Raw genomic sequence first — 25,037 nt, forward strand, 5'->3', positions numbered from 1 at the left:
TGTAAGTGATGGCATTAAAGGACCTAAACTCAGCTAGGTGTCTCCTGATCTTGGTTGTTTTTTCAACTCACTCCCTGCTTCATAGAATCATAGAATCCTTGAGTTCGGAAGAGACCTCGTAGGCCATCCAGTCCAACTGCAGTCTGCCAAGAAGCAGGAAAATTGCATTCAAAGCACCCCTGACAGATGGTCATCCAGCCTCCATTTAAAAGCCTCCAAAGAAGGAGCCGCCACCACACTCCGGGGCAGAGAGTTCCACTGCTGAGCAGCTCTCACAGTCAGGAAGTTCTTCCTAATGTTCAGGTGGAATCTCCTTTCTTTCCTGTAGTTTGAAGCCATTGTTCCATGTCCTAATTTCCAGGGCAGCAGAAAACAAGCTTGCTCCCTCCTCCCTATGACTTCCCCTCACATATTTAAGCGGATGAACCCAGGGGGTGCTCGCCAATTCATTCTCTTCATCCTGGAAAGAAGTAACGAGCGGAATGCCACAGGGTTCCGTCCTGGGCAAAAAACCCAGTGGGATTTTGGCCTGCATCAATAGGAGTCTAGTGCCTAGATCCAGGGAAGTCATGCTACTTCTCTATTCTGCCTTGGTCAGACCACACCTGGAATCACACTGTGTCCAATTTTGGGCACTGCAATTGAAGGGAGATGTTGACAAGCTGGAATGTGTCCAGAGGAGGGCGACAAAAATGATCAAGGGTCTGGAGAACAAGCCCTATGAGGAGCGGCTTAAAGAGCTGGACATGTTTAACTGAGAGGAGACATGATGAGGACCATGTATAAATATAGAATCATAGTCCAACCCCTGCCAAGAAGCAGGAAAGATGGGGCTAACAGCGGGAGCTCACCCGGCTCCCCATATTCGAACCGTAAACCTTTTGGTCAGCAAGTGCCGCAGCTCAGCGGTTTAACCCACTGCACCACGAGGGGGCCCTCACAGACCTTAATGAAGCAGCTAATTTAGAGTATTCCTTATTCGTACACTGTGATGTCCAAGGATATGACTTTCCCCAATGTATGAATAGCGAGAAATGCTGTGGGGGAAAAACAGGGCCTCTTGCAGCTCCGTGCAGGTGTGCTTCGCTCCCTTTCCTGTCTTTGGTGTGAATTGGCTTTACACATGATGGGCTTGGTACTCGCTGCACATGCTTAAATTTAAAAGGAGCCATTTTAATGGGGAACTGTAAATAATGATAGTATTTCTGACACAAACATTAAAAAAATGAGTAGTATTACACCAAGCAAAAGTACCACAGTATCGTCCATCAATACACATCTGAAGGTAAAGGTAAAGGTTTTCCCCTGACATTAAGTGCCGTCGTGTCCGACTCTGGGGTTGGTGATCTCCATTTCTAAGCTGAAGAGATGGCGTTGTCCGTAGACACCTCCAATGTTTTCGAATTGCTAGGTTGGCCAAATCTGGGGCGAACAGCGGAAGCTCACGCCGCTCCCCAGATTCAAACCTGCGACCTTTCGGTCAACAAGCTCAAGAGGTCAGCAGTTTAACCCACTGCGCCATCAGGGGCTCCACACCTGAAATGACAACAAAAAACCCAAAACTGGATCCTTCTAAAACTAAATTGTTTCTTTTCAGTCTATTTTTTAAAATAAACCAAATTAGCATGTCTGTAACATATAAAAACAAGTAAATATGGAGGAGTGATTGTGAGCAAAGAATTCAGTTCATGGTTAAATATACAGTAAATATAATTGGTATTGCCAACTCTTCTTAGAAGCCTCTTCGCTGAACTATCGCTTATTGATCACTTCTTCTTTAAGTTTTGCTGCCAGGATTCTCTTCTTTAACAAACTTTGTTCCTCTTCTGGTGACATTCCCTAAAAAAAAAAAGAGAATATAAAAGCTACAACATTCATAATCAACTTATATATTATACCATTCCGTTTGGGTATCAGCCAGCACTTCAACGACTTAAATCTAGAAATAGTTTCCTAAGATCTACAGAGACACTCACTGGAACACCTCAGCAAGTGAGAGTCCAAAAGTGGCAGGCTCAAATCCAGAACCTCAAAACATGGCTGATACCAAATGAGAGACTCCCCCCTGGGCATACAGAAAACTGGGCAACTTGGAAGGCACTGAACAGACTGTGCTCTGGCACCACAAGATGCAGAGCCAACCTCAAGAAATGGGGCTACAAAGTGGAATCCTCGACATGCGAGTGTGGAGACAAGCAAACCATTGACCACCTGCTGCAATGCAACCTGAGCCCTGCCACATGCACAATGGAGGACCTTCTTGCAGCAACACCAGAAGCACTCCCAATGGCCAGCTTCTGGTCAAAGGACATTTAATCAACTACCAAACTCACACATTTTGTATTTTGTTTGCTTTGTTCTGTTAGAAATGTAATATAATTGACTGGTTGCCCTGACACGACAAATAAATCTCTTAAGCAGCTGAGGAGGGAAAGGAAGGGGCCTGAGGCTGTTATGAATGGTGGGAGTTGACGTCCAAAACACCTGGAGGGCCCATGTTTGCCCATGCCTGAACTATCAAGCAATCCAGATTTTATTCTGCTACTCTTAGTAGTTAACTCAGGGATTGCTTGCCACAGGGATAGGAACGGTGGGGTTTGTGGGCCACCTACAGGCCATTCAAGACCACTACAGACACACGTCTTGCAAGGACCATCCAATCCAAGCAGGAAAAGTGGTTGTAAACACCTTCTCCAAGAGCTATGGAGAGGGAGACGTGGTGAAATTGCCCCTACCCCACCCCCAATGTGGGGAGAGTAAAATTAAAGGAGCTGTCTACCTCTACTTTATCACGAAGGTGTTGCAACTCAGTGTAACCTCATATTTATTTTTATTTATTTAACTATATTGTATTTCTCAGCCCTTAGGCAACTCAGGATGCTTTACAGAAGCAACGTTCAATGCCCAAGAACATCATAAAACATTTAAAACATTAATACATAGTATAAAACCCAACAAAAGTAATAAAAACATAAGCCATTTGCTTCTCCTAGTTAAAAACATTATCCATCTCATCGTCTAATTGTTTAAACATAGGAACTTATTTAAAAACTCTGGCATAGACACATAGAACTGGGAAGCCCTGGTCCTTGAGCGCTCCAGTTGGAGGTCAGCTGTGACCAGCAGTGCTGTAGAATTTGAAGAGGCACGAACAGAGGATGAAAGAGAGAAATGTGCCAAGAGGAAGACACATCAAGCCAACCCCGACTGAGACTGCCTTCCACCTGAAAACTAATGCCCTCACTGCAGGAGAAAATGCAGATCAAGAATAGGGCTCCAGAGTCACCTACAGACCCACCAGTACATTGATCTTGGAAGACTATCCTACTCAGACAACGAGGGATCGCCTAAGTAAGTAAGTATGTTTTTTACGCTGCATTTTCAAACGCTTGCTCGAACAGCCAGGTCTTGACTCTTTTCTGGAATATTAAGCGGGAGGAGGGCGATCTAATGTCCCTAGGAAGGGCGTTCCATAGCTGAGGGGCCACCATTGAGAAGGCCCTGTCTCTCATCCCCGCCAAACGTATTTGTGACGCAGGCGAGATTGAGAGCAGGGCCTTCCCGGAAAATATTAAAGTCCTAGCAGGTTCATAAGAGGAGATGTGTTCGGAGAAGTAAGTTGGGTCAGAACCGTCTAGGGCTTTATAGGCTAAAGTCAGCACTTTGAATTGTGCCGGGTAGCAGACTGGCAGCCAGTGGAGCTAGTGCAACACAGGAGTTGTATGCTCTCTGAATGCCGTTCCTGTAATTAATCTGGCTGCCGTCTGTTGGACCATTTGAAGCTAAATGGCCATTATTCTTACAGATTCTATATGCTATTATATTGCTCCTATTGAGACCTTAGGCAACATTTTATTAATCCAATTTTACAAAATATACATAGGAAACTCGAAAGGTTTTATATTGATTGTCCTTTGGCAAACCAGATTTCTGAAATTACAGCAAAAGTTGCTAATTTTCTGTTGTCAAAGTCTTAAAAGCTTCAATTATTTTATCTCCGCTTTTATCACTGCTATTTAAATAAACAAATATTTAATACTGCTTTTAACTTTCATACTCAACATGTTTCTTAACTCTGCTTTTTAAAATTGTATCTTAATGCCTAAACATACATTTTATTTATCTTTTATTGTCTGGAAAAAATACATGTGTGTGTGTGTGTGTGTTTTAAATTATTGTTATATGTATTTACAGCCCATTTTTTACCCCTAAAAAGACTCAAAGTGGCTAAAGTGGGGAAACAGTCCTTGATACGCTTATATATTACGCTTATATATTTATATATATATAAAGTGGGGAAACAGTCCTTGATACAACATATATTTTTAAAAGCTCTTTAATGATAGTACCCCACTGTTTATTCTTTTTGGGTTCCTCTTAATTACGTATTTTCTTCCCTACCTCATCCAGGGTTTTATCATTTTACCCCCTCCATTTGGCCTACCCATTCTGTTCAATTTTATATTGTGTTAATTTGTTTTATTTATCCTATTTTGATACTGTACGTATTTTATTTTGATGCAATTTTGTTGTTGTTTGCATTCTGTATTTTATTTTGTTGTGTTGTATCTTTGGGCTTGGCCTCATGTTAGCCACCTCGAGTCCTCTTTGGGGATATCGTGGCAGGATATAAATAAATAAAGATTATTATTATTATTATTATTATTATTATTATGTTTCCTAAGAGATGTTTTCTTTCAGGTGCAGCATTTTACTGAATCATAGAATCATAGAGTTGGAAGAGACCTCGTGGGTCATCCAGTCCAACCCCAGTCTGCCAAGAAGCACGAAAATTGCATTCGAAGCACCCCTGACAGATGGCCATACAGCTTTTGTTCAAAAGCCTCCAAAGGAGGAGCCTCCATCACACTCCGGGGCAGAGAGAGAGTCCCACTGCTGAACAGTTTTCACAGTCAGGAAGTTCTTCCTAATGTTCAGATGGAATCTCCTGTATATAAATATAGGGACAGTTCTCAAGTTATAAACATCTAACCTACAAATGACTCCTAGTTAAGAACGGGGGTGAGACAACAGGAAGGGAGAAAAATCTACCCCTCGGAAGGGAAATGCACTCCCGAAAGTGTTATCATGGGGGAAAGCTATCTCAACTGAAGCCTTATTATCAATCCTTGTTTCCACAACAAGCCAAATGGTTCCAAATCCAATGATCACAGGGACAGAAAGTGAGGTGAAATCTTCTGAACAGGAGCAGAGATAGCAAAATAAACACATGTCTGGATGGACATTCTTAGTAGGTAGGAAACTGAACTTATCCCTGACTAGAATATCTGAATACACATCCGCACTCTTCATGCATTGTCACTAAAAAGTACTATTCAAATTAAGCACCTGGGATAATGCACATGGAGCCCCATATAATGATTATAATAATAGTAATAATAATAAAATAATTATAATAATTATAATTATAGTAGTAATAATAATAATAATATAAAATAATAATAAAATAATAAAAGCTGACACGATATGAGAATTTAAAGCTTGAACTGCAAAGACTCTGGCACAAGCCAGTCAAGGTGGTCTCAGTGGTGATCGGCACACTGGGTGCAGCACTCATCTTGTTGTGTTTCAAATAATAATAATAATAATAATAATAATAATAATAAAGTAATAGCAGCAACAGCAACAAGACTTTATTTATAATCCACCCTCTCTCCTCGAAGGAACTCAGGACAGTTTCCAAAGTATAACAAAATGGCAAACATTCAATGCCAAAACAAACAAACAATAATCATGACGAAACATGAAATAAAATAAATTAAATATAACTTATAAACAACAGAAATTGACCGAGGATAAAAAAATAAACATAATATAACACAAGAAATCAGACCAATTAAAACACAATACATTAAAAGCGTTAAATAGTCTATCACATCAGTAGGGCTGAGGTAGATATCGGATGTCAAGGTGAGAATGTGTGTAAATTATGCTAATCACCTTCCTCTCCATAAGCTAGATTGAACAAGTAGGTACGTTTTTCCCATGGAGACTGAATTAAACAAAACAGTCCACACAGAAATAATTCCAGTCACCAAACCTTCATTTCATCATCTTTGGTCTCTCGAGCAGGTAAGAGCTCTTCTTTCTGTTCTGTATTCTTCGGTAGTGCATTATTATTTTTTGACTCCTTCTTCAAAGCCATCAGTGCGTCTCGTTTCTGCTTCAGGTAATCTTCACGCTCCCTGAGCTCCTGTGCTCCAAGTTCTGATAATTTCTAGAAAAAAATTAAAGTCTCTGTTTTACTACATAGACAGTAATGTGCTTTTTATATTAGTTTGTAGTCATTCAGGAGGAGCAACATGCAAAGTTCTTCGAAAAGCTGTAATGTTAATGGCATTAGTACCGGAGGATTTAAGGGCAGAGATCGTTCATTTTACTTTGTACATGGAAAATGGAACCAGGAACTGAGTCTTATTTTCAATTTTTACCACAATACCATCACACCAGACTCTAGGAAAAGAATTCAGAGAAAATACACATCACTATGACAAAATACTAGAAAACGACACAAAAGTATTTATCAACTACAAAGACATGTTAGTTTAGGTAACTTTTAAATTGGGAGCTTTCAACTTACACGTCCTTCAACGCTGGCCTGCTTTGCTATAGATTCTGAACTATTCCCCACGGCTTTCTTGCCCTGATCTTCTTTCGTTTTTGTAGACCCTGGCTGGGCTGATGGATCTTTATGTTTTGTTTCTGTACCTAGAGTTGCATGGAAAGAAACCAATAGATCACCCGCTCCTTAGAAGTGTGCAAATCAAAGATTGTGAACCTCTATGCTTTAAATGCTTTTAATCAACGATCAAGTACTGTGTATCTAAAGTTTTGCCAAATACATTTTTAAAATGTGCTTAATAGGCAAAAAAATTCCAAACATCTTTTTTGATCCTCACATAAATTATATCTTCAAATCAAGTTTATTTGATGCTTAGACAATAGATCTTTCACATATAAGGCAAACAAATAAATACATGAAAACCAAATTATTGAATACAGTATTACCTCACTTATCATGGGTGTTACGTTCCAGGAGCACCCGCAAAAAGTGAAAATCCACAAAGTAGGGACGTTATATATGTATATCGAGTTCCAAGGGTGAGGCAGAATTGAGGAGAGATTTAAAGGCATTTTGCACTTTTTTTGCTAGCTATCTGCTTTGCTTTACAATTTCTTTTGACTGGCTGCCTCTCTCCTGAGGGGGAGGGTGAAATCCCCTTCCACACACCATTTTTGCCAGAAGGCAGGATTAGAATGCCATTCTGGGCAACGGCAACCTTTAATAAAAACCCGCAAAACAGCAAGTCCACGAAAAATGAACCGCGAAGTAGTGAGGGAACACTGTATAATGTAAAATACACTATTTAAATCCTACATAAATAATTAAAATGCTACATATATCCATGTCACGATACACTCTTAAAATGCTACATAAGATACCGCATGGATGAGCACCTGCATAACTAAAAACCAGTTAAAACCAAGTAAATACAGCATTATTAAAACTTAAGCAGAGAACACCTTGAAAGCAAGAAAGCGTTGGCACGACAGGACGTGATTTAATGGGTTCCAGTATTTTTGTTTTTCCTACTCCCCCTCCTTAAAATGGAGAACAGAAAATGAAATAGGACTAGCCCCAAGTCAACAATACAGCATAAGGCTTCTAAACAACTGAAAATGGACAAACTCTTCAGGGAGGGAACTATGAGTATATCTGACTTAAACGCCCTGTTTGAAATTACATAAATTCTACAAGATACAGTACTACTTTATACTTCATTTCACAGCTGTAAAACTAAGAGTATGATATAAAGACTCTCCAAATTACAAAATTGTCAGGATTAATTTAGTTATGTATGTGTGTTTTTAAATGTGTTTCTATGTAATTTCAAGATGGAGTTTACTGTGTGTTAGAAATGCTATGCTGAATGTTCATTACTGAGGTTACGACTATGTAACCTTGAGAGAAATGAGATAATGCATGCTTTGGCTGGGAACAGTAGTGAGTTAACCGTCTCAGCCAGAGTGAAGAGAGATAAGCAGGTGTGCAGAGAGACTTTCAGATTTTCCATTAGTTCCTGTTTGTAGCTCGCTGTGTTAAGACGTGTATTTGATGTACTTAGTAAAACTTAGTTTCTTTTGCAACTGTAAACCTGCAGAGTCCTTATTTTTTTAAATCACAGTGTCTGTTGATCTAGCAATCCTTCTGCTGCGCACCCCCCAAACTCTGACAAAAATAAGCCTGTGGCAGAGGTGAGCACACATTAAGTACTTCCAAAACCAAAATCTGACTATGATGGACTGAAGCATCTGGGATTACAACTTTGCATTTTGAAAAAAATTCAGCTAGAGAACTCCAGTTAAGAAATTGAGGTTCCCAAGAAGCTGTTAACAGGCAAAAGGTTAACATTATGGCATGGCCTTTCTGCCAGACAGTTGTCTGCCCACTGAACAAAATATAGACCACCCTGAACACACCCCATCTTTTCTGTCTTTGAAAGCGAAGTAGTGCCAGGCTCTGTTAATACTGGGATGAAAGACTATTGGGAAATACTTGGGGTCTCCAGGCAGGGCAAGGAAAGAATCCTGAGATTTTGGAGAGCCGTAATCTGACATTACAAAGCTAGCTAGATGGACTAGTAATGTGAATCAGTGTAAGACAGTTTCCTATGCTTCTAGTACAACATTCCATCTTGCACAAATTTTTCAGACTTTAAAAAAAATTCTCCATTTTTGCAGAATGTGGAGGGATAACTATTACACACAATGTTAGACATCAGCTGAAGAACCGAAATCCTTTTGTCTCAGCATAAATAAGAAGTAACATGACATACATTTTTAATTTGTGAACACTGGATATTTTCAAATAATCATACCTGATGATGGTTTTGTAGTGGGGCCAGCAGCTTCTTTAGGTCTTGCACTTTCGCTCAGGTGTCCTGGAGATGTGTGTGCACCATCAGATGATTTCAGCTTATCTTGTGGCTAGAAAACAAACAAGTGTCCATTAATGCATTTCAAGTAACACACATAACAAAAGTCATAACAATTTTTCAACTGAGCAAATACAAAAAAATGAACAAACAGCATTCATTACACAAAATTATGTTCTCACAATGTTTCCAGATTAGGTAGCATAGTTGAGAGAATTAGTTTTTACTAACTAGGTTGTGCCAATCCTCTTTCGAAGGTCACCACATCAATTCCTTCATAAGAAAGAGCAATGGAAATTCTGCAGGGGGGAATAAGAAATGAGCTGTTTCCAATGAGGTCCTAGCTTATTTGAGCAACAACTGTTGTCGAAGGCTTTCATGGCTGGAATCACTGGATTGTTGTAGGTTTTTCGGGCAATATGGCCATGTTCTAGAAGCATTTTCTCCTGACGTTTCACCTGCATCTATAGCAAACATCCTCAGAGGTTGTGAGGTCTGTTGGAACTAGGAAAATGGGGTTTATATATCTGTGGAATGACCAGGGTGGGACAAAGGACTGTGTGAGCGGAATTTACAGACCTATTTCAAGGCATAATGGTGTTATCAGATGATTTAAACTGTACCTTAACTTACCTCTTTAGTTTTTTTCCTTTCTTGCTCTAAGTCATATTCTTCCTTAGACTTCCTGAAAAACAGGTACATTCAGTGAGTCACTGTTCTCTGGGTACCTGCTAGGCCAAAGTGATTCAGTCATCTCACCTTCCTAGATCTTCCTAAATCCCCTCCACGAGCGTTGATCACTGTCTGATTTGTCAAGCTGCCAAATTCACGTGAAGGAGCGAAGCAGTACACTCTACCTAAATCAGTGGTTCTCAACCTGAGGATCCCCAGATGTTTTGGCCTTCAACTCCCAGAAATCCTAACAGCTGGTAAACTGGCTGGGATTTCTGGGAACTGTAGGCCAAAGCACCTGGTGACCCATAGGTTGAGAACCACTAACCTAAAGGGTGAGCAGCACTGACGCTAGAAGTGAACTATTCCATAACATAGAACATCCCTCTTAAACCAACAATGCACATGCACTAGCTGTCTCCTTGGGAATTTCCAAAGTGATTCTATGCAGATGCAGAACTTCTCTTAGAAAGCAAGTGAAGAGCAACGATTGGTAGTAAGGATTTCTTAGTCATTGCAAAGGGATAGAAACTTTGCAAAAGGCCACAAAACTTTAGGGAAGTTATAGTCCTCCCATTTTGTTCTGGCTGCATAAGTATGTGTAACATGCAAAGCTGAAAATCAATCATTTGCTTATTAGTACTAAAATATACTTTATATGGCCTAATTTGTCCCTAACATGATTAATAAGTCAAACCAAGTCCTTGTTTCCCAGAAACACAGTCTAAAATACACAAGGATGGAGAACGACAAAAGGTAGAGAGGGGAAGGCAAGAGGAGCACGGAAGGAACACAGGCCTTCTGCAAGTCCTTGCCATCATGTATTATGTCTTTTTGAGAAATGTCTGTAGTCAATTCCAGACAGAAATGAAATAGAAACCTGGTTTTACCTAAGAACCTCTCTGAGTATTTTCATTTCTTCTTCTTCAACTTCAGTGTATACATCAGATCCATCAGTCAGACAGTCAGGCAGAACCCCTGTGCAATGAGGAAAAAGGATAACAGATCGAAAAAGAGGAGGGCAAAAACTAGCCTTCTGCAAAGAGTTTGAACTGTTCTCTGACATCACTTTTTAAATCCAAAATGGGGCATTTGTACAGAAAATCCAGAAGATTTTGAAAGCTTTCATGGCTGGAAACACTGGGTTGTTTTCCCGGCTGTATGGCCATGTTCCAGAAGCATTCTCTCCTAATGTTTTGCCTGCATCTATGGCAGGCATCCTCAGAGGTTGTGAGGTTCAACCTAGAGCAAGAAAGGACCTAGAGGCCCAGATTATCTGTCCGAACATATCTCCTGTTATGAACCATCACGAAGCTTAAGATCGTCAGGAGAGGCCCTGCTCTCGATCCCACCACTTTTGCAAACGCAGTTGGTGGGGATGAGAGACAGGGCCTTCTCGGCAGTGGCCTCCCATCTGTGGAACTCTCTCCCTAAGGACATCAGGTTGGCCACCTCCCTCCTGTCCTTTAGAAGACAACTGAAGACTTGGCTTTGAGGCCAGGTATTCGATTAGTGGACAGCAGCAATTAGCAAGAAAACTTAGGATATCTGCGACACTGGATTTACTGATTTGGACTTGGTTTTAATTGGCATGTTTAATTTATTGTTAAATGAATTTTTATTGTTTTAAATGTCATTTTTATTGTTTATATGCTGAAAGCATCATATGATGCTTGTGTGAGGCCACCCTGAGTCCCCCTTCTGGGGGAGAAGAGAGGGGTAGAAATATATGAAATAAATAAATAAAGCAAGAAAAGATCTCACAACCTCTGAGAATGCCTGCCAAAGATGCAGGCGAAACATCAGGAAATAATGCTTCTGGGACATGGCCATACAGCCTGGAAAACTCACAACAACCCAATCCAGAGGATACTTTTGGAATGCAACACATTTCATGTGATCGCCAAGGTCCATCTCTACATTTCTAAAAAACTGAGGGACATTTAAGCCTCTGCAGACACGTTCTATCATCAGCTTGAAAGAAATATAGGACAGATTGTACAGAAAGGGCTTTTTAAAAAAAGAACTAAAGGGTATTGTTCCATTCAGAGCCCATGAAATAAGTAGTTCATCCCCTTTCCAACTCCATTCTTATTATTCTTTTCCACATGACTACTAGGCCAGTCTCTTACGGGAAATGGAGCATGCAAGCAATTATTAGTCCACTCATCCCATGCCCTCCTGATGAATAGCAGAGATCAACCAAACTTGGAAGCAGCAGAGTATATTTCAGCCTCTTTCTCCCTTCAGGCTATCCATCTGAGACAACTGCAACCAGGGCAAGAAAAAAAGCCAGCCAGGAAGAGATTATTTCAGCCTTTTCATGCGACAGTTAATGGACAGAACCTTTGCATTTAGCTTTTTCTTCTGGTCTTATGCTACATTCTTGACTTCTCCTTGTCTCTTCTTCTTCTTTTTCGGCCTCTATGGTCTTATTAGTTTTTCCTTCTGTAATGGAACTCTTTTCCCCCATCTCACATCCTTCCTCACTCTTGATAGTTTCATGTATCATAAAAACTTGAAGCAAGGCCTCTTCATAGCAAATGAAATATGCGATGGAAATCCAATGCTCATTTCTTACCATTTCTTTCTTGGATTATCCTAATGGCTTGCAATTGCATTTCAATGTTTTTCTGGACCATCATCTCTTTAAACAATCTGAAGTCTTCTGCAGCCAGTACTGGTTGCAAAATGGCCTGTATGGGAGAAGTGGTTTTAAAATATCAACACATTTATACTCTGTTCAAATCAAAACAATCTTAGCTGAAACACTATTACAATAATGTAAATTTACAGAGAAAGGCTAATTCAAATTGTTGAAATTTGTTATTGTAAACACAAAACCCAAGACTACAATCCTGAATCCATTTAGCTTGGAAGAAACTACATTGAACATCGAGGAAACATACACAAGATTTTACTGTTATCAAAGTTGTCCTACATGTTGTGCCCATGTCTAATAACAGCCTGGAAAAACCATGTAACCTTGCTTAAGGTTACACACATATATACACACACATATACATATCTAGACATACATACAGTAAAGTCTCGCTTATCCAACATAAACAGGTCAATTGGATTGGATAAGCGAAAATGTTGGATGATGAGGGATTACGGAAAAGCCTTTTAAATGTCAAATTACATTATGATTTTACAAATTAAGCACCAAAACATAATGTTTTACAACAAACTGACAGAAAAAGCAGTTCAATACATGGTAATGTTATGTAGTAATTACTGTATTTACAAATTTAGCACCAAAACATCGCAATCTATTGAAATAGCTCTGGATCCGGGCAGGAGGCAGACTGCATTGGATAATACAAAATGTTGGATGAGCAAAGGTTGGATAAGCAAGACTCTACTGCAGTGGTTCTCCAGATGTTTTGGCCTTCAACTCCCAGCTGGTAAACTGGCTGGGATTTCTGGGAGTTGTAGGTCAAAACACCTGGGGACCCACAGGTTGAGAACCACTGCTCTATGGTGTATATGTATACACACACACGCACACACACAAGGATATCAAAAAAGTAAGGTTATTAAATTTTTAAAAATATACAAAGAATGAATATATTTTAATAAAACGTACATGGATTATAGGATAAGTATTACATTATTTTTTCCACATAATCAGCATTCAGTTTGATACATGTTGACATCCTTGGGACAAGTTTTTTATGCCTGTGTCATAGAAGTCTCCCACTGGAAGAAGCAGCAGCAACAGAGATGGGAGCAGATGGTGGAGATGGAGACGTGACCAAGGCCTCCTCAAGCTGCCGAGCCCCCCAACGACCAAGTGCACCCAGCACAACATGCTGCCACCGGAGCAAGATGACATGGAGGAAGAGGAGGAACCGCCACTTTAGGGAACCACTGCGAAGCAGCTTCTGGTGCAACCTCCTCCTCTGGTGAGACCATGAAGCTGGGAGGTGGGCTCTGAAAGTCAGGCAGACCCTGCTTGAGGCTCCAACTATATGGTCAACGCCCGCTGGTTAGGCCATTTTTCATAAGAGACTCTTTAATATGTTTGTGCTTATAGAATCATAGAATCATAGAATCAAAGAGTTGGAAGAGACCTCATGGGCCATCCAGTCCAAACCCCTGCCAAGAAGCAGGAATATTGCATTCAAATCACCCCTGACAGATGGCCATCCAGCCTCTGCTTAAAAGCTTCCAAGGAAGGAGCCTCCACCACACTCCGGGGCAGAGAGTTCCACTGCCGAATGGCTCTCACAGTCAGGAAGTTCTTCCTAATGTTCAGATGGAATCTCCTCTCTTGTAGTTTGAGGTTTCTTAATTCTGAGGTTTAGGGCCAAAGCATCCATGCTTAGAAGCTTTCAGCCTAAGACAGTGGATTTATGTGGATATGTGCACTGAAAGTGTGCATTTTGAACCAAGCTATTTAGTGCACAAACACACAAAAATATGGAGAACATAATGATATACTTCAAGAACTATAATGTTAAAAGAATATCTATACCGGTGAGGTACGAGTCTTGGCAAGAGGAGACATGCAAGCTTCCTGGAACTTGTCTTCACTAATTCCAACTTCTTTAAGGTAACTCTCTAACAGCTTTTCGACCTGCAAAGTAATAGAATAATAGTAGAAAAATAGTACTTTATTCTATCAAGAATTCTCTATAATCTGACACATTATTTTTTTATTTAGCAAAAGGGCTCGCTATATATTGTCATAAATAAAGCCATACCTTCTGCCCAAAATATAAAAATTAGCCAGAAAACCTAATTACAGTTGTCATTACATAAAACATGTATTCTCGTTCACTTAATTTTACCTCATTTCCCAGTAACAAAAATACAGTCCTTATATTCCTTCCTTTATCTGGAAAGTACTTTCCAAAACAGATGATAGAGACTTACATCTAAAATACAAGAGAGTAAAAAGATAAGGAGAGCAATAAAACGGACAAGGTGTAAGGAGGGGAAGTCTACAGGATCTTTTCCCATTAAATTCAGGTACAATTGAGACGTCAGGAGAATGCACTGCCAAAGATATCATGACAAAGGTGAGTTATAGGAGAGATTGAAATGAAGAAAGGTGGCATTACATGGGCGTTTAAAGAGGCAGTATAAGTCTAAGTCTAAGGAGCAATGAGGCAGAAAGTATGGAATTGCTTTAGACTGCTCAGGGGGTTGTGCATGAAAGTGAATGCCTCAGACAATGATGTACTGCAATATTGAAAGTACAGAAGGAAGGGTAAGCCATAAATGGCCTGAAGGGGAAATCGCCTGAAGCCTGAAGCCATAAATGGCCTGAAGGGGATTTATTAAGAAACTATATAACACTGATCCCATTATTGTGTTTTGTGTGTCAGAAAGTCTTCATGAAGAAACCCTACCAGACCAAAATAATTCCTACCTCTTCTGGCATGTTTTCACAGTATTACAGATTAATTATATCTGAAAATTAATATACTGGAACAATCTGGGTTACAGAGCAAATCAAGATATTTTATCTGACATGTCTTCAATGATAACTTAGTCATATTTACCTTCTACTTCATATACAAAGAAAAACTACCAAATTTATGTACACTTATATCCTATACACATGGGTACCAGGCTTTTAATAATGCCCTACAAGCTGCCTAAATGAAAGGGTCAACACTGGAAAAGATATTATTCAGACAACACACTAACTCTGGTGAAAAATAACATGGAATCCATGTTATTTAAAGCAGTGGTTCCCAACCTGTGGTCCGTGGACCACCAGTGGTCTGCAAGAACTAAAATATGACACACAGCCTCACCATTACTACACCGTTACAACAAGAGCACCTGGTCTCGCAAAACCCTCTTATAGTGCTGAGGCTTATCAAATATGGTTTCCTGTGGGGGAGTAGCTAGCAACTACTGAATGGCATATGTTCTGTATCAGAAACTAGAGCTGATGCAGTCTATCCAATGCAATTTTCTGAATCAGCACCCCAAATAAGCAAACTGAATCTAAAGTTGACCAAAAACTGATTCATAACCCTTTTGGTACTAATGTTGGAGAGTGATCCCTGGTCAAAGTGGTCCCTAGCCAAGTGGTCGCTGGTGAGAAAAGGTTAGGAACCACTGATTTAAAGAAAGCTACAGCTCATCTTGACACATCTAAAGCAGCTAGGCATTCAAACTACTAGATTATCTGCCCCAACCCTTTCCATCTTATTGTTACCATGATTTATAGTAGAACAGGATATTCCAGTCACATAGCAGAAAATAAAGATTTTGTACCAAAATTATGTTCTGGCACAGTGGTGACCCATGCCTTGTCCACTACATTTTGGGCAAATATAAGGAAACGTTATCCAGAAGACTAGAATGTGAGGATGTCAGATCTCAACCTATCATTTAGCGCCGAATACAAAAATAAGAGTAAAGCAAGTCCTAGACACAAACTCAGCAATTGCTGGCAGAAAGAATAAAGGTAAATGTCAGGAAATGCATTAAGATGTTGAATAGTTTCTAGAATTAATGGTATTTCATCCCTTAATGCTACCTGCTCTACAGTCATGATTACATACCACACTTTACAAATGCTGTAGCACTTGAATCTCATGGTCTGGGCTAAAAGGATTGATCATTTAAAATGAAATGTTTATTCTGTCTTATTTAAAGAATTTTTATCCCACTCATTTCATTCATAATAAATGAAAAGTAGATTGGGAAAGATAGAAAGCAGTCAATCTTTCAGCAACATTGGTAACGTGATCCTGCTACCCACTTCATCTCCCTTTCTTACTGCCTGATGAAATGGCCAGTTAAAATATGATATTAAAGTGAATGGTGGTGACGTCTTAGTCCCAAGATATCACCTTTACTATTAATCATTGATGGCATTACTATTAATCACTGGTGGCAATTGTCTCCAAAAGCAAGGACTAATCATAAGGTAAATATCAGAAAGGAAACAGGTTGGTATAAGATCATTTATTGAGTTGGAAAAAAGCAGGAAAGTGATGTGAATGGTAACATTCACATCACTGCAGAAATGCAACAAATGCATCTTGCATAATAAATCACTAACCTTCACAATTGCAACAGAAATCTATTAGATACTGCAACAGATGCACAAGGCATTTGTTCCTCAATGGAACACACTTCTTTAAAGATCAAGAAAAAGTGATTGCAAGTAATCTGCTCACCAAAGCTTTATATTCCTGATGAATCTCAGTGTAAGATAACTTGCTTTCTTCTTCGTCATCAAAAACTGAAAAGACAACAAGCTTTATTTTCCTTTAAAATGTAAAAACTGTTCAATAATCATTCCAAAATATTCTGCATCTTAACTTAACTTTAAATTATATTCCTATCAAGTGAGATTTATCTTAAGTAAAAGATACCATCAGATGGGTCTACCAACAGGCATTTCCTAGGAGGCAAAGTACTGTGTTTGATTTCCAAATGTATTGTGATCTTTATAGTTTCCTAATCTAGATGCCTAATTCAATATATGTGGAGTTTGTTTACAATCAAAAATAAACTTTCAATCATTGAAAAGAAGCAGTAGTTAGACAGTTGCTGAAAAAGCCCTCCCTGGATCCCCTGGACCTTAATAATTACAGACCAGTGTTTAACCTGATTAAGGCAGTTGCCTTCCAACTCCAGGCAGTCTTGGATGACACATATTTCCCTGACCCATTTCAAACTGGACTCAGAGCAAGATACGGAGTTGAGACTGCTATGGTCGCCTTAGTGGATGATCTCCGTTTCAACACCAACAGGGGGAATATGTCCCTGATGGTGCTTCTAGACCTCTCAGCAGCCTTTGATACCATCGACCTCTCAGGCAGGTTTCAGATGGTGGTGTTCTGGGATAGCTGCTCCTCAAAAAAGGAGGTGTTATGTGATGTCTCACAAGGTGCTGTTATATCCCCAATGCTCATTAATATTTACATGAAGCCATTGGGAGAGATCATCAGTAGGAATGAGGCAGGGTGTTATCAGTATGCTGATGACACCAAATAAATTTCTTCATACTTTCCAAAACAGCTTCAACTAAGGATAGTGTGTCTCCTCTAAATGAATGCCTGGATGAGGTAATGGACTGGATGAGGAAAAACAAACTGAAACTCAGGTGTTTGCCATCAAGGGACCTAATCTAGGGGTGAAAGTGTACCAACCATTTCTGGATGGGGTTACAGTCCCCCTGAAAGACTGTGCTCCTAGATCCATCTCTCCAAATATCAGTTCAAGTAGATGCAACAGTCAGGAGTGCTTACTACCAGCTTTGGCTGACATGCTAGCAGCTAATAACTAATTCTGATGTAGATTTAAACATGAGAAGCATAGCAACATGGATTTTAGGATTTTTGGAACTGTAAATAAGAATGCACATTTTTTAAAAGTTGAAGAAATCCTGCTTTGAGAGCTCCCCCCCCCTCCCCCCAATGATGTAATTTAGAAAATGCATCAAAAATACTTTCAAAAATCATTGGTGGTGCATATTCTTCTAAAATCAGTGGAGTTTCTTTTCATCCACACTTATCTGTCTATTCAGCAAAACGGACATAGATTTCCATAACTGGATCGGTCCATTTCAAGCATGTTAATCAAAATGTTCCAGCAATAGGTTTAAACATCTTTTAATCTATTCTTTTCTGTAATATATGGAGACATAATTTAAAAATAGGATTCAAAACAGGCCTATATTTACTCACTCTCAAAACCTACATCCTCTAATCATTTTCAAATTGTTCATTATAACAGAATATCTTCCTTCTTTTCCCCATTTTTCTAAGAATTATCTAAGACCAGAAGCAACAACAGATAGCTATTGCCACCACACACACAACTGGTAACAGTATAGGAATTATCTGCTTCAGCAAGGGTGTTACATTACAAGAGCTATTAAACTACATAAGATCTATAGCTCAAAGCGAAAGTGTTCTGGAACATTCAACAGCTTATACAAATCAAGACCGTTCTTAATTCTAATGTCACTTAAACCAGCTTCTTAACAGCTTATTCAACTGGCTTGCAATGTAATGGCTATTCCTTTCCTTCTGGATCAGTCAGGAAGAAACTAATGACTGTTCCTAAAGGCAACAAAACATGATTTTCATATCGCTTAATCCCCAAAATCTATACAAGTGCATATCTTTCCGTATCAGGCCACAAAGAGCAATATAAATATTGCACTTTCGTAGGCAGATGCATGTCATCTCCCATTCATTCTCATTATGTTTGCTTCCTTATGTGTGAGACTGCTTCCTGTGTAATTTTCAATCCCCTGTGGTCTGTTTTTCTATCCTTACTGTTTCTTTTCTCTCTCTATTAATCTGTCATTAAATTTTCACTCTGGTTTTCCTCTCCTTGCCCTTCATATTTCTCTATGTAAGAGAAAGAAAGAGAATAGATTCCTAATACTTTATCTCCCCCCCCCCCAACACACACACACACACAGACACATATTATACACACACCAACATACGTCACTAGGTGAGTGCATACAAAACATTTTTGGAATATTCTTAATATGCTCACTGACCCCAAATGTGAGGAATTTCTGGCATATGTCATAAGAAATAACATCCTCAACAAAAGATATTTCACATTCTTTTTTAAAAGTGTGAGCTGGTTCAGATATGAGAGCCACATTACATGAGTAAGCCATAATAAACCTTTATGTTCAACATTCTATGTCTCATTTCCACTCCTGCTTTTCCATATCTGGCAGGAAGAGATGGGTCATTTCCACCTATAAATATAAGGAAATCCAAGTCCTCTATAACACCCAAGCTTGAACAATGTCATTTGTTTAAAAACAACTTGGTGAAAACAAACCAGATCTTAGTCTGTTGATTAACATTTTTATACAGATGACTGTTGATAAAAAAAAATGGCATGGTATCTCTAAAAAAATAATTGGGAGCCAATGCTTTCAAATGCCTGCTCTAATAAGTAAAGGAGGAGAGCAGAGAATGTGAACTAAAGACTTACCACATGTTATCCTTGTAACAAGAAACCATGGTTTATTACAAGTATGCCAAATCATCTTGGGTGCTTGGAAGGGCTTTAGTCACAAAATGCTGGAAAACACACTCAATAGCACACAGATATAGGAAATAATGTCCGGTCATCTGGGGAGGCCCTGCTTGTGATCCCACCCACATCGCAAGCGCGCTTGATGGGGACACGGGACAGGGCCTTTTCTGTGGCTGCCCCCCGACTTTGGAATGCCCTTCCAAAAGATCTTCGACAGGCCCCTACTTTAGCAGCTTTCAGAAAGAACCTAAAAACTTGGCTGTTCCGATGTGCCTTCTCAGATTAGGAATCCCCCATCCCAAGTCCTAGAAGCATTTTAGTACAATTAATATTACTGCACACCGCACTAATTTTAATCCTATGTTCCTCCTGCCACTCCAGCACTTTTAACCCTGTACCCCATTGCGCTGGCCGACCCAGTTTTAAAGTGTCTTGATGTATTGTTACTGTTGTTTGTTATTTTGCTTAACTATTTGATTTGCTTTGTTTACTATTGTTGTGTTATGTTTTACTGTATTGTGTTTCTGAGGCTTCGGCCTGTGTAAGCCGCATCGAGTCCTTCGGGAGATGCTAGCGGGGTACAAATAAAGTTAATAATAATAATAATAATAATAATAATGTCCTATAGAACAGATCAGTGTCACCAAGTGGTAGGAGACAACCTAGATCAGTAATAAAGGAATAGTCCAGTTGAGGACTCTTAAACACTCACATAGAATCATAGAATCAAAGAGTTGGAAGAGACCTCGTGGGCCATCCAGTCCAACCCTCTGCCAAGAAGCAGGAATATTGCATTCAAATCACCCCTGACAGATGGCCATCTAGTCTCTGTTTAAAAGCTTCCAAAGTAGGAGCCTCCACCACACTCCGGGGCAGAGTGCGCTAATCTAGTGCACTAATGGGGAAGGATGGAAAATTATTTTCCATCTAAAATTTATTGCAGGAAGCTGCAACTTATATGACAAGTTAGAATGGAGCACTGTCAGAAAATAGAAACACGAATCAGCACTAAGGCAGTCCTTAAAAAGCAGAATAGAGAGGCCTTCTCCTGATATAAAAAAAGACTTTCGTATTAAATTCTAGGCAATCAACTGTGGAAAAAACATGTTAGAGACAGAATGCTACCACTGAACAGACAGACCCTCTTTCTTCTAGCCACGTGGAGGAATACTTAGTTAAGCTTCAGGTAATTAAGTATGGCAGGAAATACTATTATGTTGTAATTTATTAATTTGTTTTATATGAGTTATGAAATGTGCAATCTATTTGTTTAGGTTTTTTGTTGAATTTTATGTTTGTGATTTCTGTTTTAACACTGTACGCCATTTTTAATCCTACCCATGGGCGAAAAACTGGATAATAAATAAATAAAAGTGTAGCAGGACTGTATATCTTGAGGGTGTAAAACTGGCACTGAATTAGGGGGAGGTGTTGACTTTCAGAGAATTACAGCCAAACCCCCCATATTCACTGGGATACACTCCCACCCACATCATCATTGTGTGACATAGGGAATAAACGGTTTTGAACTGCTTTGATGGATTTTAACTGGATTTTTAAAATGCTGCTTGTGTTTAATTATTTGTTAATGTTTGCATTTTTCTTATTTTAAATTGTATACTAATTTATTTATTGATTTATATGCCTCCTTATCTCTCCATATGGAGACTCAAAGCGGCTCACAACCAAAAACACTGCAACTTAACATATACAAATCTGCAATAATAAAACGCTATATCATTATATATTATTATATAGTATTATAGCACATTACATTATAATAATAATACTGTATGTGTAGGCAAAGATAAAGGTTTCCCATGGCACTAAGACTAATAGTATCCGACTCTGGGGGGTGGTGATCATCTCCATTTCTAAGTCGAAGAGCTGGTGTTACCTTTCTGAAAAAGCAGTGCCTACTGACCTATTCACATTTGCATGTTTTCAAACTGTTAGGTTGGCAGTTGCTGGGCCTAACAGCCGAAGCTCACCCCACTCCCCTGGTCTAAACCGCCAACCTTTCATTCAGTAAGTTCAGCAGTTCAGCAGTTTATTATAAATTTTGTGTATAATATTTTTAAAATGTTTAAACCCACTGCACCACCAGCAGCTCCATTATATGTGTATATAATATATTATATTATTAGCATAGCACAATATTAGTATTATATATTATTATATTGTACTATACCACTATACCCCAATATTATTAGTGATAATACATGTCATATATAATATACAATTATCATGTAGAGGAAGAATTGTTGGAAGCTACAGACAATGCCATTGTTGTTGCACGTTTTTGTCAAAAGATATTTAGCTGCCTGTGTGCCTTCTATTTTAACAGTTTTATACTAATTTATGCAATGCTTTTGATGCAAAATAGTAATAATCATATTATTATAGTTACTATAATAGAGACCACATGGGCCAATTATATATATATATAGTTATATAGTACACTATAATAATAGTGTACTAGTGTATAATTATATAGTACACTAACATATATATATATATATATATATATATATATATATATATATATATATATATAATGAAGGCTTTCATGGCCAGAATTACTGGGTTGTTGTAGGTTTTTTCGGGCTATATGGCCATGCTCTAGAACAGCGCTTCTCAACCTTTCTAATATCGTGACCCGTTACTACAGTTCCTCATGTTGTGGTGACCCCCAACCATAAAATTCTTTTTGTTGCAACTTCATAACTGTAATTTTGCTACTGTTAGGAATCGTAATGTAAATATCTGACCTGCAGGATATATTTTCATTCACTGGACAAAATTTGACACAAATACCTGATACCTCCATATTTGAATCCTGGTGGGGTTGGGGGTGGGCAGGATTGATTTAGTCATTTGGGAGTTGCAATTGCTGGGATTTATAGTTCACCTACAATCAAAGAGCATTTTGAACTCCACCAACGATGGAATTCAACCAAGCTTGACACACAGAACTCACATGACCAACAGAAAATACTGGAAGGGTTTGGTGAGCATCGACCTTGAGTTTGAGAGTTGTTGTTCATCTACAGCCAGAGAGCACTGTGGACTCAAACAATGATGGATCTGGATCAAACTTGGCACAAATACCCAATATGCCCAAATGTGCGCACTGGTGGAGTTTGAGGAAAACAGACTTCACATTTGGGAGTTGTAGTTGCTGGGATTTATAGTTCACCTACAATCAAAGAGCATTTTGAACCCCATCAAACTTTCCACGCAGAACCCCCAAGACCAACAGAAAACACTGTATTTTCTGATGGTCTTTGGCGACCCCTCTGACACCCCCCTGCGACCCCCAGGTTGAGAAACACTGCTCTAGAACATGGCCATATAGCCCCAAAAAACCTGCAACAACCCTATCTATCTATCTATCTATCTATCTATATATATATATATATATATGACGGCATTTATATGCCGCCCTTCTCACCCTGAAGGGGACTCAGAGCGGCTTTTTTTTATTATTATTTAAAGGTTTTGTATTTTATTTAAAGGTTTCTCACCTCTCTTGAGGGACTCAGACCGGTTTCCAACCATAATATCACATACAATCAATAAAACATCATAATACATATTACAGTAAAACATTAAAACAGCAATTACAATCAGTAACTATAATGGTCAGTCGTCACACTAAAATCGTTGTTCATCATCCTCCATCCATATCTCAGGGTGTTGGCTCACTCATTGAATGCCTGTCTCCATAACCAGGTCTTCACCTGTTTCCTAAATGTCAGGATAGATGGGGCGGTTCTGATCTCCAGTGGGAGGAGTTCCAGAGTTGAGGGGCCACCACCAAGAAGGCCCTGTCCCTCGTCCCCACCAGATGCACTTGCGAGGCCGGTGGGACCGAGAGCAGAGCCTCTCCAGACGGTCTTAATAATCTTGATGGCTTACAAGATATATATACATACAATATACTATATTATTAGCATAGTACAATATCAGTATTAAATATTGCTATATTGTATTATACCACTATATTGTAATATTAATTACATGTAATATAAATATACAATTATAATATATATAAATACACTGCCGGTATATTATATTATTAGTATTATATACTATACCGTACCTTATCATAAGTTGTAGGCTATATAATATTTAATATATTATATTACAACATATAATCTCTGCATGCGGAGACTCAAAGCGGCTCACCTTACATCTTACACACATATACAATAATAAAAACAGTATTATTGTTATATTTTCAGTAATATTCTATTTAATTACAATATACTATATTATTAGCATTGTACAATATCAGTATTAAATATTGCTATATTGTATTATACCACTATATTGTAATGTAATAGTACATATAATATAAATATATAATTATAATATATATAAATGCACTGCCGTTATATTACACTATTAGTATTATACAACATACTGTACCATATCATAAGTTGTAGGCTATATAATATATATTATATTACAACAAATAATCTCTGCATACGGAGACTCAAAGCGGCTCACCTTACAACTTACACACATATACAATAATAAAAACAGTATTATCGTTATATATTTTCAGTAATATTTTGATATATTAGTATTTATTATAATATTATTAATATTATTTATAATATTGTATTGTTAGTAGTATTATATTGTATTGCATTACATAGTTATTAAAGGAATGTATTGCTTGTTCAGCATGTTTTCAGGCCTGGGCAAACTTGGGCCCTCCGGGTGTTTTGGACTTCAACTCCCACAATTCCTAGCAGCCTACCGGCTGCTAGGAATTGTGGGAGTTGAAGTCCAAAACACCCGGAGGGCCCAAGTTTGCCACTAGGTGCGTATCCTCCTCTGTCTCACCCTCGCACTTCTGCTCCACGAACTCCAGGATGGGGCTGGACCAGGCGGGGCTCCGGAGGAAGCCGGCGATGCTATCTACCACCCACTCCACCTCGGTCTCCGCCTCCGCCTCGGCCGCCATCTCATCTCTCCGCCGCTCCTTCCCGACTGGCACCTAACCACCACAAGGGAGAAAGGAAAGGGAGCCTTTGCGCATGCGCGGCCGCGCGAGGACAAGAAAGCGACCGTTGGTTGGCTGGCCCGCGCTGCTCCGGGTCGCTATGGCAACCCCCTCCTCTCGAAAGAAACAAATCCAACTGCGCAGGCGCAGCTTCTATGTGACAATAATCTTACTCGCCATGGCAGTGGCCAGGCCGCATTGCGCAGGCGCAACTTTTTTCCACTCCGGCGCCGGCTTTGGTCATTCTTCCTCTCTCTCCTCCCCTAGCGGAGGAAGAGGCTGCTCACATAGACTGCCTCTAGGGGGCGCCCGAACTCAGCGGAAGTTTTCTATTGGTTGAGGACGAGCAGTGGGCGGAGTTTCCCCGCTTGATTCTTAGAGTTGGAAGAGACCAC

General features: G+C 39.3%; 1 protein-coding gene across 1 annotated transcript; it reads right to left on the reverse strand.

Moving 5' to 3' along the window:
- Positions 1 to 1,152: 1,152 nt before the first annotated feature.
- CFAP36 (cilia and flagella associated protein 36) lies at positions 1,153 to 24,666 on the reverse strand. Its single transcript, XM_060754602.2, has 10 exons — positions 24,483 to 24,666; positions 16,784 to 16,848; positions 14,113 to 14,214; positions 12,211 to 12,325; positions 10,520 to 10,607; positions 9,591 to 9,642; positions 8,901 to 9,009; positions 6,602 to 6,729; positions 6,062 to 6,238; positions 1,153 to 1,839 (listed from the first exon to the last, which is right to left on the reverse strand). The coding sequence occupies exons 1-10, from the start codon at positions 24,601 to 24,603 to the stop codon at positions 1,753 to 1,755; spliced, it is 1,044 nt and encodes a 347-aa protein (XP_060610585.2). The 5' UTR covers positions 24,604 to 24,666; the 3' UTR covers positions 1,153 to 1,752.
- Between the last annotated feature and the right edge of the window lie 371 nt (positions 24,667 to 25,037).

Source organism: Anolis sagrei, chromosome 1 (genome assembly GCF_037176765.1).
Source record: "Anolis sagrei isolate rAnoSag1 chromosome 1, rAnoSag1.mat, whole genome shotgun sequence".
In the NCBI taxonomy this organism is placed as follows: domain Eukaryota; kingdom Metazoa; phylum Chordata; class Lepidosauria; order Squamata; family Dactyloidae; genus Anolis; species Anolis sagrei.

Bases quoted from the DNA above. Each gene is read 5' to 3' on its own strand.
- CFAP36 (XM_060754602.2), bottom strand. From the start codon at position 24,603: ATGGCGGCCGAGGCGGAGGCGGAGACCGAGGTGGAGTGGGTGGTAGAT. The intron at 16,849-24,482 runs GTGAGACAGAGG...TTGTCTTTTCAG, and splicing joins CGTGGAGCAGAAGTGCGAGG to TTTTTGATGACGAAGAAGAA. The intron at 9,010-9,590 runs GTAAGTTAAGGT...TTTGTTTTCTAG, and splicing joins AAAGGAAAAAAACTAAAGAG to CCACAAGATAAGCTGAAATC.